The sequence below is a fragment of the Sminthopsis crassicaudata genome, chromosome 6 (assembly GCF_048593235.1).
Source record: "Sminthopsis crassicaudata isolate SCR6 chromosome 6, ASM4859323v1, whole genome shotgun sequence".
NCBI lineage: Eukaryota > Metazoa > Chordata > Mammalia > Dasyuromorphia > Dasyuridae > Sminthopsis > Sminthopsis crassicaudata.
In genome coordinates, this window is record NC_133622.1 from 238,918,107 (window position 1) to 238,938,440 (window position 20,334).

Consider the following 20,334-nt stretch of genomic DNA (forward strand, 5'->3'; position numbering starts at 1 on the left):
TATATTCCTTCTTTTGAGGTGAAAAAGAATTCTTAGAAGTAGAACTTTATTTAAGGGGAAAAAAATATTTTCCTTTGCCTGGAATTCTCAAATTGTTATCTCAGGATTTCTAAAGTTTTAAAAATCAAGGACCTCCAAAAAGTTTTATTTCTCTGATTTTTCAATTATATGTAATCACTAACATAGAGTATAATTATTAATGTAACATATCAACATTATATTTAATAATATCTTATTTTAAATATTAAAATACCTTAGTACTAGTGTGATTTTTTTTTTTTTTACTGAGTAAAGCCTGTGATTATATCTCATTTTTCCTGCAAAAGATGGTGTGTGTGTGTGTGTGTGTGTGTGTGTGTGTGTGTGTGTGTCTGTTGATTCTTCCACATTAGATTTTAATCTCCTCAAGGGTAGGGGATCTAATTTGTTTTTGTTTTTTGTTTTTTTTCCCTATAACTATAATTAAACATAGATCTTGTCACACATTAGGTGCATATAAAAGTTTATTAAAGGTGAGAGGAGAAGGATCTCAGGGACCTAGAGAGGTCTTTGGATCTTATTTTGAGAACTACTGCTTCACACTTTTTTCAATTTTATCCTTCATTCAACAATAAGGTAATTAACAATCCTTATCTTATTCTAGACAATGATAAAATTCTACAATAAGTCTCAAATACTGATGAAGTAGACTACTTTCAAGCTAAGGCAGATATAAACTACCTATTTTTCATTATAGCTATAAATCAAGTTAGTACCAATGTATTCAGTATCTACAATCTACCTAATACTCCATTAATCTATTAGTACCAACATTCCTTGCTCCCCCCCAAAAAATGCACTCTAATTGAGGAAACCAGGCAAATATCTATATACAGAAAGAAATATAGACAAGATATTATTATGGACATAGCTAGAGATTATTTGATAGCGATAGCTACCATTCTAAATGATCCACATGTAGAAATGTAGAAAGCAAAAGCCAGTTTCATTATATATTTCAGCCTAGGTATAAAAGTTCTCACTTAACTCAGAGAAATGAACAGAGATTATTTTAAAACATATATTTTCATGTAAAATCAGAAAAAATAAAAGAAGGTATAATTTTGAATTGCAACTGCCAGACATAGGAATTTAAGACTATTCTGCAAAGAGAAAAAGATTTACATTTCAAAATGCATGAGACTTTCATTTCAAGATAAGTGATTAAAAAAAAAAATAGATCTCTCATTGATCCATAATCAATTAGTAAAAGAAAATTCTGCAATTTATAACCATCATGTAGATGTCATAAATTATTTTGTCTCTCCACTTCACATCTGATTTATTATTATTTTTTTTTAATTTCAATCAAAATAGTTGGACATCTTGGTTTTTTTTTAGCAATCTGTAAGTTATCATGCCAGGCAAAAATAATAATAGAAGAAATGAGAATTTTTAAAAAAGCTTTATACATCTGTAATCACATCAGAGAGAAGACATTAATATTAGGTGGAAAAGCAAGGGAGAGATTATTGCAAATGGTGGAATTTTAGCTGAGAATTAAAGGAAACCATGAAAGGCAAAAAGCAGAAACAAAGATGAGAGACAGAATTCTGGGACGTGGAATAGTCAGGGAAAATTCATAGTAGAATTAAATACTTTGTCAAAGTCTAACAGAGACACTTTAATCATGGGCTTATATAATATATGATAGGGAAGATAAGGCAAATATTAATGTAAGAAGGTGCAAAGTCATGAAGTGGTTTAAAATGTAATGAATATATTTTTGTTGCTGTTGTTTTTTTTTTTTTTATTTTTTATTTTTTTTTCAATTTGCAACTGATAGCAACCAGGAATTAATCAATTTCATCAAATCAGAGAATGTCATAATCAGATTTCCACTTTGGGAAGATCATTTTGATGGCAGAGGGTAAATGGATTTGAGTGTTCACAGATTGAAGAGGGAGATCATCCAGAGGGATATTATAATAGTCCGTGAGTAATGTGATGAGGATTTGAACTAAAATAGCATTGTCAGAGTGTAGAAGAACATATATTGAAAAGATTCTTAGAAGGTAAAATTGACAAGATATTTGAAAGATTGATTATGAATTTTGATAGAGAATGAGAAGTCAAAGATGATGTTTATAAGCTTGGATAACTGGAAGGATGATCATGTGCTTGACAGGAGATTTAAGGAAAGAGGGAAATTAGTTTTGTTTTTTGTTTTTTTTTGGGGGGGAGGATGATGATATTGAATTTTCAACATATAGAGTTAAAATATCTACAGTTTCTCCAAATATCCTATAAGAAGTTTGAAGACTGGCAATCTATAGTGAGGTTAGGCTTGAATGAATAAATTATTTATATAACTATGTTAAGTGAATCCATGGGGACTGATGATATCAGCAAAGAAGTAGTAAGTGGAACAAAGTATTGAGATATTAACATTTCTAAGGGGTAGATGTTTTTTCTCAAAACAATATATCCACGGCTTTTTTTTCCTGACTTGCTGGTGAATATATACATGTGCAGCAATTGATGCTGTTAATGATCATTAAGAAAGATCATACCCAGAAAAAGATATTAAATGTTTGAAGGGATATAGGAAAACTGGGGCATTAGTACAGTATTGGTGGAATTATAAACTGATCCAACCATCCTGATAAGCAATTTGGAATTATGCCTCAAGGGCTATCAAATTGTGCATACCCTTGGATCCACTTTTATCTCTACTGAGTCTGCATTTGGAAGAGATAATCGAAAAGGGAAAAGAATCCACATGTGCAAAAATGTATGTAGCAGCCCTTTTTATAGTAGCAATGAACTGAGTGGATGCACAACAATTGGGGAATGGCTGAATAAGTAATAGTATATGAATGCAGTGGAATATTATTTTTCTCTAAGAAATGATAAACAAGATGGTTTCAGAGATGCCTGAAGCGACTTACATGAACTGATTCTAAGTCAAGTGAGTAGAAGAGTATTATATACAGTAATAAGATTTTGCAGTCATTAATTACAATGGACTTGGCTCTTTTCCACAATGAAATTATTCAGGCCAGTTCCAATAGACATAATGGAGAGAGCCATCTGCATCCAGAGAAAGGACTGTGGTATCTGTATAGAGATCACAACATAGCATTTGCCCATTTTATTGTTGTTGTTATTGTTGGTTTGCTTGTGTTTTCTTTCTAATTGTTTTTCTTTGTGATCTGATTTTTCTTGTGTAGCATGATAAATATGGAAATATATTTAGAAGGATTCTACATGGTTAACCTACTTTGGATTACTTGCTATCTAGGATGGAGAGACAGTTGGAGGGAGAGAGAAAATTTGGAACAAAAGGTTTTGCAAGAGTGAATGCTGAAAACCAACTTTGCATGTATTTTGAAAAATGAAATCCTAGGTGGAGGAACCAAGATGGTGGAGAGGATACACATTTCTTTCACATCTTCTCCCACAACCCTCAGAATAATTAGCAAATCTAGCCTCTGAATTAACTCTGGACTGCAGAATTCATGAATATTGGGAGTGCAACAAATTATCAGCAGAAGATAATTTCAAAGATTGCCAGAAAAGATCTGTTTCAATCCAGCAGAGAGAGAGGCAGGCCAAGTGTAAACAGGCCAGAGAGCAAAGACAGCACAGAGTCCTATGGTGGTGCACACTGAAAAATCTACAGGGAGAAATTTATATCAGTGTTGGCTATTCTGTCCTAGTTACAAGCCAGTAGAACAGTAAAGAACTTATAAAAGATCCAATACAAAAGGTAAATAGTGAACCCCAAAACACCAGAAACTTACAGGATCTGGCCACACCTACACAGCACCAGAAGTCAGTAAACACTGACTCAGCACAACCCATGCCACTTGTAGAAGAAGCTATAATAACCCCCATTGCCCTAAAAACAGATATCAACTTTAAAAAAATGAATAAAAAACCAAAACTAACTCTGAACATAAATAGTTTTGTTTTGTTTTGTTTTGTTTTGTTTTTTGTTTTTGTATGGTGAAAGAGAATAGTTTTCAAATCCTGAGGAGACTAAAAGCAGATAATCTCCAGAGGAAGCCCAAAAGATGATATAAATTTGTCCCCATCACACAAGTATCTCCTAGAAGGAATTAAAAAGGATCTTGAAAGAGAGCTAGAAGAAAAATGGGGAAAGGAAATGAAAACTTTGTAAGAAGTTTTAGAAAATACAATACAAAATAGATTTACTGAAATGGAAAAAGCATATGACTCATTAAAAGATAGATTTGACAAAATTGAAAAAGAAAACTCTCAGAAGAACAGAATTTATGAAACAGAAAAAGAAAATAACTTCTTAAAAACAGAATTTGTGAAATGGAAAAAGAAAATAAATAACCCCTTAAAAAACAGAATTTTTGAAATGGAAAAAAAAAAAGATTCCATGGAACAAAACAATTCATTTAAAAATGAGACAAGATACTAAAAGTTGTGGGATGCAGCCAATGTGGAAATAAGGGGATAGCATAAAATAGAGAAAGAGAAGATCAATGAATAGGGCTTGCAACTAAAAAAGCTAGAAAAAGAACAAATTAAAATAAAAACCCTAATCAAATACCAAACTTTAAATTCTAAAAATAAAAGCAGAGATTAATAAAATTAAAAGTAAAAAAAAATTTTTGAATTAATAGATAAAACTAAGCATTGGTGTTATGAAAAAAAAACAATATAGATCAACATTTAGTTAATTTGGTTAGAAAAAGGAAAGAGAAAAATCAAATTTTTAGTCTTAGAAATGGGAGAGCTTTCCATCAACAAAGAGTAAATTACACCAATAATTAGGAGTTATTTTGCCCCCCTTTATACCAGTAAATTTGATAACCTAAGTGATATGGAGGAATACCTATAAAAAATTAGGTTGCCCGGATTAACAGAAGAGGAAATAAATTACTTAAATAGTCCCCTTTTAGAAAAAGAAATAGAAAAAGCTATAAATCAACATCCTAAGAAAAAAGTCCCCAAGACTAGATGTATTTACATGTGAATTCTACCAAACATTTAAAGACAATTAACTCCAATACTATATAAATTATTTGAAAAAATAGGGAATTAAGGACTCCTACCAAATTCCTTTTATGACACAGACATGGTACTTATACTTAAATCAGGTAGGACAAAAACAGAAAAATAAAATTATAGCCCAATCTCCCTAATGAATATTGATGCAAAAATCAAATAAAATATTACTAAAGATCATCCCCAGGATAATATATCATGACCAAGTAGAATTTATACCAGGAATGCAGGGCTGGTTCGATATTAATAAAACTATTAACATAATTGATTTTACCAATAACCAAATTAACAAAAAAATATCTCAATAGATGCAGAAAAAGCATTTGATAAAATCCAACACCCATTTTTATTAAAACAAGTATAAAGTATAGGAATAAATGGACTTTTTCTTAAAAGAGTAGCATTTATTCAACACTATCAGCAAGCATCATATGTAATGGCCATAAACTGGAATCATTCCCAATAAGATCAGGAGTGAAACAAGATTTCATTATCACTATTAGTATTCAATATTGTATTAGAAATGCTAGCTTTGTCAATAAGAGAAGAAAAAAAGATTAAAAGAATTAGACTGGGTAATGAGAAAACCAAATTATCATTCTTTGCAGATGATATGATGGTATACTTTGAGAACTCTCAAGAATCAAGTAAAAAAACTATTAGAAATAATCCACAACTTTAGAAAAGTTTCACGATACAAAATAAATGCACATAAATCATCAGCATTCTTATACATCACTAACAAAATCAAACAGTAAGAGATACAAAGAAAAAAATCCATCTAAAATAACTGTCAAAAGTATAAGATATTTGGAACTCTATCTTCCAAGGGAAAGTCCGGAACTATATAAGCAAAACTACAAAGCACTTTCCACACAAATAAAGTCAGATCTAGACAATTGGAAAAACATCAAGTGCTCTTGGATAGGTTGAGTAAATATAATAAAGATGACAACACTACCTAAACTAATCTATTTTGTGCTATACCAATCAGACTCCCAAAAACCTATTTTACTAACCTAGAAAAAATAACAACAAAATTCATCTGAAAGAACAAAAGCTGAAGAATTTCCAGGAAATAAATGAAAAGCAAAGCAAATGAGGTGGCCTAGCTATACCAGATCTAAAACTATATTATAAAGCAGCGATCATCAAAATCATTTGGTACTGGCTAAAAAGTAGAGCAGTTGATTAGTGGAATAGGTTAGGTTCACAGGACAAAATAATTAATAACTATAGCAATCTCATGTTTGATAAACCCAAAGACCCTAGCTTTTGGGATAAGAATTCACTATTTGATAAAAATTGCTGGGAAAATTGGAAACTAGTATGGAAGAAACTAGGCATTGATTCACATGTAACAATGTATACCAAGATTAGGTCAAAATGGATTCATGATGAGATTATAAATAAATTAGAGGAACATAGGATAGTTTGCCTCTCAGACCTGTGGAGGAGGAAGGAATTTGTGACCAAAGAAGAACTAGAGATCATTATTGATCACAAAATAGAAAATTTTCATTATATTAAGTTAAAACATTTTTGTGCAAACAAAACTAATGCAGACGAGTTAAAAGGGAAGCAATATACTGAGAAAACATTTTTACTTTTAAATGTTGTGATAAAGGCCTCATTTCTAAAATATATAGAGAATCAACTCAAATTTATAAGAATTCAAGCCATTCTCCAATTGATAAATGGTCAAAGGACATAATATACAATTTTCAGAGAAAGAAATTGAAACTATTTCTGGTCATATGAATAGTTCTCCAAATCCCTTGTGATCAGAGAAATACAAATTAAGACAATTCTGAGATACCATCACACACTTGTCAGATTGACTAGAATAACAGGGAAAGATAATGTGGAATGTTGGAGGGGATGTAGGAAAACTGGGACACTGATACATTGTTGGTTGAACTGTGAACAGATCCAACCATTCTGGATAGCAATTTTGAACTATGTTCAAAATGTCATCAAACTATGTACCCTTTCACCCAGTAGTGTTTCTACTGTGCTTATAGCCCAAAGAGATCCTAAAAGAGGGAAAGGGACCCACATGTGCAAAAATGTTTGTGGCACCCCTTTTTGTAGTGGTAAGAAACTAGAAATTGGATGGATGCCCATCAATTGAAGAATGACTGATAAATTATGGTATATGAATGTTATGGAATATTATTGTTCTATAAGAAACAACCAGCAAGATGATTTCAGAGAGGCCTGGAGAGACTTACATGGACTGATGCTAAGTGAAATGAGCCAAATTAGGAGATCACTATACATGGCAACAAGATTATACAATGATCAATTCTGATGGACATGACTCTCTTCTTTAAAGAGATGATTCAAACCAATTCCAACTGTTCAGTGATGAAGAGAGCCATCTATACTCAGAGAAAGAAACATAGTAACTGAGTGTGGACCACATCATAGCATTATCACTCTTTCTGTTATTGTTTGATTACATTTTATTTTCTTTCTCAGTTTCTTTTGTCCTTTTTTGATCCAATTTTTCTTCTGCATCAAGATAACTATCTAAATATTTTACATATATTGAATTTACAATACATTTTAACATATTCAACATGAGAAAAAGAAAAAAATAGAGAGGTTTATCATCAAAAAAATAGAGAAGAGTCACATCCATCAGAATTGAGCATCACACAATCTTGTTGCTGTGGACAATGTTCCCTTGGTTCTACTCACTTCACTTAGCATCAGTCTATATAAGTTTCTCCAGGTCTCTGAATCATTCTTCTGACTGTTTTTTATAGAACAATAATATTTCATAACATTCATATACCATAACTTATTCAGCTATGCTCTAATTGATGGGCAGCCACTCATTTTCCAGTTCCTTGCCACTACAAAAAGGGCTGCTACATACCTTTTCCACAAGAAGTTCCTTTTTTTCTTATATATTATCTCTTTGGGATACAGGCCTAGTAGAGATTCGACTGGATCAAAGGGTATGCACAATGCCCTTTGGGTATATAGGAACTTTATTCTTTATAACATTATATTAAAGTACTTGAGTTTTTCCTTTTTATACAGAGTTTCTCAAACTTTTTACACTGGTGACTTCTTTTTTTCCCCCAAAATTTTATAGTCCTATAAATATAAAATTGATATAAAATCAAACTTTTACTAGTAATACCTTATAAATTTGTATCCCACATTTAGTTACAACATTCCTTAGGAGTGGATGATCCAAATTTTAAGAAGCTGGTCTTTACACTAGCCCCATAAATCATCTTACTTTGTTGGTTTTGTCTTTCTCCAAGGCCACTGTATATTGCCTGACACACAGTAGCATTTTTTAAACAAAACTTTTGTCAATGAATGAATGAAATAACAATAGAATGCTATTATACCAAACCCCATCACTGGATAACTTTGCCCATACTACAAGGAAAATTATTATTCATAAAACTTAACTTCATAAATTGCAAGAGTGAGAAAATAAGTTGAACCAATATATAAAGGCCAGTGTGAAATAGGAGAAAAATAACTGAATTTCTCCTCAAAATTAAAATTTTCCAAATTGGCTCTTAGATTTAAAAATGACATATGTGACCTTGGAAGAAATCATTCTGTATTCCTGTACCAGTTTCCTTCATATAAAAAGTGAAGGAATTAGATGAGCTGTTAGTGGTATTTTTTTTTCTTTTCCTAAGTAACTTTTCAAAATGTTTTATGAACTCTAAAATACTACATTCTATCTGGAACCTTAAAAGCAAGTTTCAAACAATAATATCAAAATATACTTCATACAGATTAGCAGGCAAGTCTCCAAATCCCCAAATGCTTCTATTGCTGTACTTCACTCATTTCAGACAGAAATATTCCACAGAGACTCTCTCCCTACAAATATGATTCCTTTTGAGGAAGAAGGTCTGATTTGCTACCCTTAACTGAATAATACAGACTACAATTATTAGATGCAGACAGTTTTTCACTAGACTTCAACTTAACATCATTTAATTTTCTTCTAGGAAAGAACACTGATTTCTAAAAGAATTGCTTCTGGCCTACAAGAAAAGCTGTAAATCAGTCCCTTTTAACACTGTGTTCTGATGTAGAATTGAAGGATTATAAGAGAAATACAATTTGGAGCTGAGGAAGGACACCAAAAATCACACCTGAAATATACACTATATTTTTGTAAAATGGAAATTCTCAATTAGCGATTTTTTTCTATGCCACTTCCTTTTCCCTCTACCTTTTCTAAGATTTAAAAAAAAAAAAAAAACTTCAATTGTGAAAAATTTTATTTGCCTAGTCTTCTCCCCCATTTTATTAGCAAGAAAAGTGAATCTCCCAGATGAGAAATGACTTGCTTAAAATCATCTTTACTGGTAAGTCATGTAACATTGTTTTGTCTCTCATTGCCCGGACCCTTTACACTTCTTTGTATTTTTATATTCTTCATTTTCCTAATCTCTTCCCTCTTTTTTTTTTCCTTTGTACCTTGTGTATATGTGTGTATGTAAATTGTGTTGTATATCAACAAAGTAGATTTCATTAATTTAATACATTAATAATTTTAGAGGAATTCTTAGACTGGGTTTAACTATTATAGTTTTATAATCCTCACCAATTTTAAATTCTTCCATCATTTCTATTGGAAATTGCAGTAATCTCATCAAGCCAGATACACTATAAGAGCAAAATATTTGAATTATTTCTATTTCTTCTTCTTCTTCTTCTTCTTCTTCTTCTTCTTCTTCTTCTTCTTCTTCTTCTTCTTCTTCTTCTTCTTCTTCTTCTTCTTCTTCTTCTTCTTCTTCTTCTTCTTCTTCCTCCTCCTCCTCCTCCTCCTCCTCCCTTTTTCCTTTTCTTCTTCTTCTCCTTCTTTTCCTTGTCCTTCTTCTTGTCCTTATCCTTCTCCTCCTTGTCCTTGTCCTTGTCCTTCTCCTTCTTCTTCTCCTTCTCCTCCCTCCTTTATTTCAGAAGTAGACATTTGATAGTGGCACAGGGAAGGGAGACCTTATCTGAAAGTCCAAAGATTTTAGCATACCATTCCAAAGTACACACTGGTTATGGATAATTTACTGCCCCAAACTGGAATGGTTTCCTCCTCTGTGAAATGGGTCGTTTTTGTTAAATTATTTCTATAGTTTCATTCAGCACCTTGGGGCTTTAAATTTAGAGACCTATTGTGATCTTTCCCACAGAAACAAATAAAACGTTCCATTTTTCCTCTGTTCTTAGGTTTTATGCTCTTAGTGTGCTGTTAATATCATCATATATTGATGATAAAAATAAAACTTTGCTCAAGTTTTTAAAATGATAAGATTCACTTATATAGAATTATATAGAATTTAGCAATAGTTGCCTTAGTCCTTCATCCCTACTCCTGTTTTTTAGAATGCCTTCAGAATGATGAAATAAAGAGCAGAAGTTTAGAAATCAGAGGTCCTGGATTGAAATTGTGCATTTAATCCTTTGTGTTTATCTTTCCTTGAACATCTCCCAACCTCTTTCTATTTTATTTAATTAGAGGAACAATCTAGATAGTTTATAAAATCCTTTCAAGCTCCAAAGTCATGATCTTAAACTGTAATTTATCCATCAGAAAGCATTTAGCAAATGTGTACTATATTCCTGGCAGTGTCACAAGCCCAAGTGCTTTCTGCCTTTGATCTAAATTAGCTTACTTTTCATTAGCTGTGAAAGCATATGTGTATGTGTGTGTGTGTGTGTGTGTGTGTGTGTGTGTGTGTGTACACAAATAACAAAGATAATATAATATTTTGAGAGGGTAGAGGAAGGGGTAAAGCAATGCTAGCTCTCAGGCATCAGGTACATCTTTTATGCTGAAGATAGTACTTTAACAGTTTGTGACTAAAAATGTAATTTAAAATATAGATCAGGGGGCAGCTAGGTGACACAGTGGATAGAGCACCAGCCCTGAATTCAGGAGGACCAGAGTTCAAATCTGGTCTCAGACACTTAACACTTCCTAGCTTGGTGACCTTAACCCCAGCCTCAGGGGGGAAAAATGTAGATCAGCTATTAATTTAAATAAGGTAATGAATCAAATACTGATACTATTGTACACATTGTTCTTTAATTTTTAGAGATCTTTTTGAATTCCTTATTTGAAAATGTTTCTTTTTTCTTAGGTAAGACTAATTTGCTAATGTAAATATTAAAATCATAACTAGTAGAAGAAGGCCTTTGATTATAAAATTGTTACTTTCTCTGAAGTTGCTAAATCCAAATAAGGACAATTTATATTTAATGATACTTCCAGAAATTGTCTTTATTATTTAAATGTTAATATAATAAATGTAACATGCTCTTGGAAGTCAGGATATTGAATATCACAGGCACTTTTAGATAAAGAAGTATGAAAGCAAGAGTTTAAGGAGGATAACATATTAGGTCTATGAAAATGTGTTAATATTTTATAAAAAAAAAATTCTGTTGATTTTCTCCAATAAGCTATATTTTTGTGTGAGTATGCTTGTAATTCAAAAGTGAATTCAGAACAACTCAGAGCTATAGTAGGAGACCAAAACAAACTTGGAAGGAATAAATATCTAAAAACAAAATAAAACCGAAAAAGGGATTCCCACAATGAGAATTCAGAATCATTTTCATATTCTCACTGTTGAGGGCAAAAAGACAAAAAGATGGGAAACAGATTAAGAATCAACTGAGAGCTCAATTTAGACTGGACTATAATATATATATATATATATATATATATATATATATATATATATATATATATATAATTGTATTGTAAGTATTGTAAAATATAATCATTCTGAATTATATTACAATACAACGTGACTAGTCAATAAAATATTTAAAATAAAAAAATAGAAGTAAATATATTTTATCTTAAAATAGGAAGCCCCCAAATTTGAATTTAGGGGGTAAGATATTTTCAGCCCTGTTTTAGAAAAATCATTCAAGGAAGAATGTATAGGAGTGAAAAGAGAGAGGTTTGAGGCAGGAAAACCAATGAAGAAAAATATTCAAATACTCAGAGTTCTGACTTAAGTCTTAAACTAGGTGATTGACTGTATAATTAAAGAGGAAAGATAAAAGCGAGAGTAGACACAGAAATGACAAGATTTGGCAAGTTATTGGTCATGTGTGGTGCAAAAAGGACAGAAACTGCATACAACTATAAGTAAGGGAATCCAAGCTGTGGAGGGAAGTTCATGCTAAGGAGTATGTGATGGAACATGCTCTAACCAACTATTAACTATTCTTTGTGAGCACATAATGTCTCAGAAATTGGCAATATTAATAAGTCAGGACTTGATATGTTGTATTACTGATTGTCTAAATTTAAGAAAGTTCTGATGATGTAGATTACACTTGAAAGCATATGTGAATGCTTCTTACTTTCCCCCAGAAATCTCAGCATTTACCAACATATCCTTTTATTGGGCCTATAGTAGGGCCTGCTTGAGTTCAGTCATCAACAGATTGGAGTCCTGGTTACTCAAGATATTAAAATTAATAATGATGGTGATGGTGATTGTGATGAGGATAACAACACAATGCTTTGTTTGGTTATTTTTATATCCATAATCTCACTTAAGCCTCATAATAATCTTAATATTAATTCAGGGAAGGCACTAGAATTAAGATCCAATAGACTTGTGACAAAAAGTGCCATCTGTGTCCAAAGAAAGAACTACGAACAGTGAATGTGAGTCAAAGCACAGTTATTTTCATCATTTTTGTTGTTGTTTGTTTGCTTGTTTTTTCCCCATTTTTCTTCTTTTGAGCTGATTTTCTTATGCAGCATGATGAATATGGAAATATGTTCAGAAGAAGTACACATGCTAAACTTATACTGTCTTGCTGTCTTGGGGAGGGGTAGAGGACAGGGAGAAAAAATGAAACACAGGATTTAGTAAAGGTGATTTTTGAAAATTAACTTTGCATATATTCAGAAAAATAAAACACTTACAAAAATTTAAGAGAGATTGAAAAAGTTTTCCTAATAATGGGATTTTATTTGGTACTTAAGAGAAGACAGAGAAGTCAGCAAATAGGCAGGAAGAAGTAGAGAATTCTAGGTATGGGGGATACTCATGGAGAGATCAAGTATATTGTTAACAGAATAGGAAGAAGCCAATGTCATTGTATTAAAGAACACATGGGAGGAGTGAGGTATAGGAAGAATAAAAATGAAGAAAAAGGCTACATTACATAGGGCCTTGAAAGCCAAATAAAGTATTTTTGTTTATTTGTTTTTACTTGATCTGAAAGATGATAGAGAACCATTAGGGTTTATTGAGTAAGAGAGTGACATAGCTAGATCTATGATTTAGGGAAAACAAACAAACAAACAAACAAACAAAAAGGCAAAAACATTTTAATGGCTGAATGGAAAATAACTTGGCATGAGTAGAATCTTGACCAGGAAGATCTACCAGTAGGTTATTGAAATCATTCAAGCATGAGATGATGAAGGTCTACAAAGTGGCAGAGGTGAGGGGAAAAAAAAATATGGACAAGAAATGTTGCAAAGTTGAAATAGAAAGCCTTGTCACCATATTAGATATGGAGACATGGAAGTAGGTGAGAGGTAGTCAAGAATCCAGGATGACTTCATCATGAGGTCTAGGAAGATGGTTCTGGCCTTTTCAGAAATAGGAAAAATAGAATGGTTAAGGTAAAATTTTGTTCTATTTTGGTGAAATTTGTTCTATCAGGGTGAAATTAGGTTCTATTTTGTATATATTTGGCTTACGTATCTACTGTTCATCCTGTTTGATATGTCTGAAAAGCAAGTGAAAATTGGAGGTTACAGATTAGGGAAAAAATATGGAGCAAGTTCTATAAATTTGAAAATTAGCAAAGAAATGGCAACCAAATTCATAGGAATTGAGGAGATTAGCAAATGAAATACTAAGAAAAAAAAGAAAAGGACCAGAAATAAAATTCTAAGTAATATTTGTGCCTGCTAAGTCACTTAACATATCTAAGACTCATTGTTCTTCTGATTTAAGCATTACATTTGTGTTTTTATAAAAGAAAATAACCAGATAATTAAATAATAAATGACATAAAGAATATGGGGATAATGATTATATTATCTAATTATTATTGTGAGGCTCAAGGGTGTTAATATATAAAAAGTGCTTTTAAAAAAGAATATACTTGTCTATTGTAATTCTGATTAGGAAAGGCACATGGTCACCAAATCTGGATACTGGTTTTCTAGAACTATCCCTTATGATGCTTAAAACTCTACAAAAGATAGCAACATCATCAAAGAATATTAGACCAAACTGTATCTAAGTAACTTATTTATGTCTTAGAAACAATATAGTATAATAAAGAAAGTAATGAACTTGAAGTTCAGAGACATATTGGCGTAAATTTTTATTCTGAAAATGATCAGTAGTATAGTCGAAGAGAAAAGAATAAATGGGGTAGGGAGGTTTAGGTAAGTTTTACATGACTATACATGTATAAACATATAAAATTGCTTGCTTTCTCAATGGGGTGGGGGTAGAAGAGGAAGGGAGAGAATAGGGAATCAAAGTTTTAAAAGTAGATATTTAAACTATTTTTAATTGGAAGAAAAGATATTAAATTATATAATTAAAGTATATTTACTTAAGTTTTCTCAGCCACTTTTTTTTCTTTCTTAACCATGATGGGCATAAAATTTCTAATTATCTCACAGAGCTAATGCTAGAGGGAAAAAGTGATAGATAGATATGAAAATTTCAAACCATTAAAGAAAAGTGAACTATTATTTATTATACACTTTTGTCATTTATTTGGTATCATTAACAATTTTCTCATTTTTGACTTTTTCCTAAGGAAAGCTGTAGGGATATGTTCAGCTGTTAAAAAGTAAAAAAAAAAAAAAAAAAAAAAAATACTATTTATTTCTATAGATCCTAATTCTAATTACGTTGTAATTTATAATTTTGCACTTCCTCTGATTCAGGAAGTACTGAATGTCTTCAAAATATCGTGAGCTAGGGGCAGCTAGGTGGTGCAGTGGATAGAGCACCAGCCCTGAATTCAGAAGGACCTCAGTTCAAATCTGGTCTCAGACTTTTAACATTTCCTAGCTGTGTGATCTTGGGCATGTCACTTAACTCCAGCCTCAGAGAAAAAAAAAATATAGTGTGAGCTATGTCTTAATTAGAAACATTTCAAGGGTGGATTTGTGTTCCAGTAAAGTATGCAGAAATGACTTCTGGGATGCCTGCAATATCTGATAATTTGTGGTATTGTATACTAACATTCTTGTTACAAAGCAATAAAAGAGCCATACTTGGGCAATACTTCAACTAGGTAGTGAATTTTCATTTTCAACATACTTAATTCTTTTATAATTCCCTAAACCCTGGGAATGGATTACAATGTTTATTTTCCTCAATTTGCATTTCCTGTATTAATTTACTGCTTATATCCTTGCAGATTTTGCCCCTGACCATTCTTCATGATGAACCATGAAAAACAGGAATAACATCACTGAATTTGTTCTTTTAGGGCTCTCACAGAATAAGGATATTCAAATTCTGTGTTTTGTCCTATTCTCGTTGTGTTATGTAGCTCTTCTGATGGGAAATTTGATAATCATGATATCCATCCTAGTCAGTCAGCTCATTGACCAACCCATGTACTATTTTTTAACTTATTTATCCCTAGTAGATGTTTGTTATACCTCTACAGTAACACCAAAGTTCATCAGTGATTTGTTGCTTGAAAGGAAGAGCATTTCTTACAACAACTGTTTAATCCAAGTTTTTATGATGCACTTGTTTGGAGCAATTGAAATCTTTATTCTCACTGGGATGGCCTATGACCGCTATGTGGCCATCTGCAAACCTCTGCATTACCAGGTGATCATGAGCAGGCAGAAGTGTAACATGATGGTCTTAGCTGCCTTTTCTTGGGCACTTCTGCATTCATTTTCTCAGTTTGTCCTCATAATATGTCTACCCTTCTGTGGCCCCAATGTGATAAATCATTATTTCTGTGATGTATATCCTTTATTGGAACTTGCCTGCATTGATACTCAAAGGGTGGGACTTTTAGTGATTGTCAGTTCAGGGATGGTTGCCTTGGTGGTTTTCATAGTGGTTATGGGTTCCTACATTATGATATTGTACACCCTCCATGGTCACTCTTCTGAGAATCGCAGGAAAGCTCTTTCTACCTGTAGTTCCCACATCACTGTTGTGGTCTTGTTCTTTGGCCCTGTGCTCTTCATTTATATTAGACCAGCCACCACTTTTAGTGAGGATAAAGTGTTTGCTCTTTTTTATACCATTATTGCTCCCATGCTCAATCCTTTCATCTATACTCTGAAAAATAAAGACATGAAAAATGCAGTGAGGAATATATGGAGCAGCAACAAGATTTTTAGAAGAAAGGTCATTTTCTGAAAAAAAAAAAAAAGAAAAAAAAAAGAAAAAATAAAAAGGAAAAGCTACTTCTCACACCAAACTTTCATGGCTAGAAAATAAAATAATCATTTTCTGGTGATCATTTAAATCTAATCTCAAGTCAATATAATTTAGAATAAAAAAAGACTAATGAACCATGGAGTTAGTACAAAGTACTCTTTTTCACAATGGGGGGTAAAAAGACCTGATGGCAAGAGAAGAGAGATGACTGGCTCAAAACTTTAGAAGTCCTAAAAATGATTAAATAAAGACAGACCAATAGTGTTGGATAATAGCTCAGGAAGACGTTTCTTTACAAATATGTAGCTAGAGCAAGAAGGAGATTACACCTCCGTTTTCTTCTCTTAATAGTAGACTTTGTAAACGCTAATGAAAATAATGTTTTGACAAATGTACAACTGTTTTCATGAGTGAAATTATATGTTTTCTCCCCTAAATCTTCCTATCTAAGAACTGTGGAGGTTGAGATTATTTGAAACAACTTACTATCTTTTAATCTAAATCCTGTATAGAAAAGTGGGGGGAAAAGGAACACTAGATCTTAGAGGGTTTTTCAATCTATTTTAAGGGAGGGGAGAGGTAGGGAAGGGAGAGGTAGAGGGGAGGGAGGGAGGGAAAGAGAGAAATAGATATAAGAAGAAAGAGAAGAAAAGAGAAGAGGAGGGGAGAGAAGAAGGGGAAGTGGAAAGGGAAAAGAAGGGGAGAAAAGGGAGATGGAGAAAGGGAGAAAGGGGTGGAAGAGGAAGGAGAAGGAGAAGGGAAAGGAAGGGGAAAGGTAGAAGGGGAGGAAGGGGAAAGGTAGAAGTAAAGGAAGGGGAGGAGGAAGGGGAAAAGGGAAAGAAGAAATGGGGGGCAGAGGAGGAAAATAGGGGTTAGGGGAGGAAAAGATGAAAAATGGAGGAAGGAATGATGGAGGGAAAAGAAGGAGAAGGGGCAAAAAGGAAATAGGAGAGGGAAGAGAAAGGAGGGGAGGAGGAAAAGAAAGAAGGAGAGGGGAGAGAGGGGAGGAGAGGGGGATAGGGAAGGTGAAGTAAAAGGAGATAAATAAAAGCAGCAAAGAAGAAAGGAAAAAGACCAAGGAAGAAAAAAATGGAATGTTCATGTAATTTCTACATCTTTCTTCAGTTCTAATTTGATGGATGTGTACTGGTCTTAGAGCCAGAGAGATAAAGATTTGTATGTCACTTCTCCCCCATGGAAGCTTTGTTATTTCAGAAAACTAATATGGACTGGGAGGCCTACTTTTGAGTCTCACGAGTTCATTACAGAGCTATAGTTTCCAAGGTTCATGTTTTATACCCAGAGAGGCAGATGAAGTGCTGCATTGGGAATCAAATATACTTGACTTTGAATTCCGCCATTGACATTCACTGGATGTGTGATCATTGCTGAATGAAACCTTTCTTTGGTTTAGTTTAGTTATCTATAATATGATGATGTTAATGCTTCAGAAGGAATTTTTGAGATTCAAAAGATACTCCTTTATAAATATGATCTTTTTCAAGGTACATGAATATATATTGCCAGATTTTTCATATTAGATTTTATAAGACCAAAAAAGGCAAACCATGAATGCAAAGGTAGAATAAAAGATATAATAAAACATCTCAGTGATCCACCTAATTGAACAGAAATATGAATGACAAAATGTAAACCCCTTTCTAGAGTTTTTGGTAGTTGAATCCTCATCTCAAAGCATTTTGCCAGTATACACTTACGGTATGCTTATTGAAGCAAATTGAATTATATTTTTGAAGTTCAATTCAATTAATAAAATGTTATAGATAATAGGAACATCAATTGTGTATGTGTGTGTGTGTGTGTGTGTGTTTTTCTCTTTTCTTTCCTTAGGTTGTATTTGAATACTGAGTGACTTACTTATATGGGGTAAATACTTAATAAATGTTTGTTGAGTTGATATAATTTGGATATAAATGTATTGAATAAGGAGTAGTAAATAATGGGTCTGTTCCCTTTTTGCTATGATAGGTAGAATTATGTGAATATGACTTAGAAAGTGTGATTACTGAGCAGGAAAAACCAAGAAAAAGAATTATAATCTGATATTCACACCAAACTCTACCTAGTGACAGAACACAAATTTAACAAGGAAAGACAAAAAAGCACATTGACCATGATATATATACCTACACATATGTATGTGTGTGTGTTTATATATATATATATATATATACATATATATATATATATATATATATGTATATATATATATATATTACAGAGAAAGAGAGAGAGAGAGAGAGAGAGAGAGAGAGAGAGAGAGAGATGGTATTTATGCATAAGTTTACATATGTGTGTATATCTATGCATATATTTACAAGGGCAATATGAGGAAGGAAATCAGTCTTAAGTGGAGATCAAATAATATAATGGTGTTCAGTTAGTTCAGTCATTTCCAACTCTGACTACATTTTAGAGTTTTCTTGGAAGAGATACAGGAATGGTTTCCCATTTCCTTCTCCAGGTTATTTGACAGATAAGGAAACTGAAGCAAACAGTGGAGATTGTTGAGAATCATACAGTTCACATCTAAGGTCAGATACTGATGAGAGTTAAGAAAGGGGGAACCCCTTTTGAGTCGGCACAAGTATAATCCCATGATGGTGCAAAGTCCCCTGTAAAGGAATTTACAGGCCTGAAAACCTAGATTGATAAAAAAAAAAAAAAAAAAAAAAAAAAAAAAAAAAAAAAAAAAAAAAAAAAAAAAAACAACGTTTACTGTAGGGATTTGAAAGTAAAGTTTAGTTAGTAAAGTTGAGGGTAGAGATAAAAGGGCACCAGATTAGGTTCTGTGGGCAGAAACTCTTGACATGACTGACATAAGGAAGCCATGCTTAGGACTTTTGCAAAGCGTGGACTCCAAAGTAGTCCCTTTTATAATGGGGGCTCTTGGTGATCTTGAAGGTGGGTGGAGTCCCAGGCTCCTGGTGGGTTTTTAGCCAGGGTCAGCATTGAATAGAATTCAATGGGTTTAAACTTGTGGGGGTTGGGAAAACCCAAATTAGTTCAGATCTGATGGGGGCTGGGGAAAGCCTGGATATCATTGGAATTCAAAGGGGTGCTTTTTGACCAGGATTTGTGAATCAAAAGATCCTAGCTTCTTCAGCCATGGGGGGGTGGGGGTTGGAAATCAAAAAGGAATCTTAAAGGGACCTCAACCCCCATCAATACCACTTTACCACTTCAGTGTCTTTTCCAAGAAAAGCCCAAATTCGATTCCCAAGATTAAGACACAATTAGAAAATGGCTGAGCAACAACATAGTACAAAAGATGGCTTAGGTCATCAAAGCCAGACAGTGATAGAAGAATAAAGGAGAGCATGGAAAACTCAGGTGAAAGTTGCAAATGTGATCCTTCTTCATAAGTGACCATGATAATTAAGCCAAAAAGATATTGATGGGAATCTTAGGCTCTTAAAAACCACCAAAATTAGATATTGGGAGCTCCAAATTAAATTTAAGTTTGAAATATAATTTTGTGGGAAAAAATAATCTTCTTTTATATAGTCTATAGTCTATACATACATGTATATATATATATGTATATATAGTTTATACTCTATAATATCAACCCTATTCATAAAAAACGGGTGCCTCTTCCTCCTGTGATCTTCCAAGGTTCCTGACCCTTTTCCTCCTTCAAACTTTTTACACATTCACAATGTGGAAGAAGTACTCTCAGGTACATTCAAAGGGATTTAAAATGAATTTCATTTGAGGAAATCCAGGTTCTAGTTATGATAGTTTCCCTTGGTAGCTTTATTATATTAAGCAACTTTTCCTTCAACCTTCTGGTGTTTAATTTCATTTTATGCAAAACTATGGTTCAAGGAAAAGGTAAATGGAGTTGACTTAGAATAGATGATCTCTAAAATTC

General features: G+C 32.7%; 1 protein-coding gene across 1 annotated transcript; it reads left to right on the forward strand.

The window, feature by feature from the left end:
• Positions 1-15,476: 15,476 nt before the first annotated feature.
• Positions 15,477-16,415, forward strand: LOC141546106 (olfactory receptor 4P4-like). Its single transcript, XM_074273661.1, has one exon. It carries the CDS (start codon positions 15,477-15,479, stop codon positions 16,413-16,415), a length of 939 nt encoding a protein of 312 aa, XP_074129762.1.
• The last annotated feature ends 3,919 nt before the right edge of the window (positions 16,416-20,334 follow it).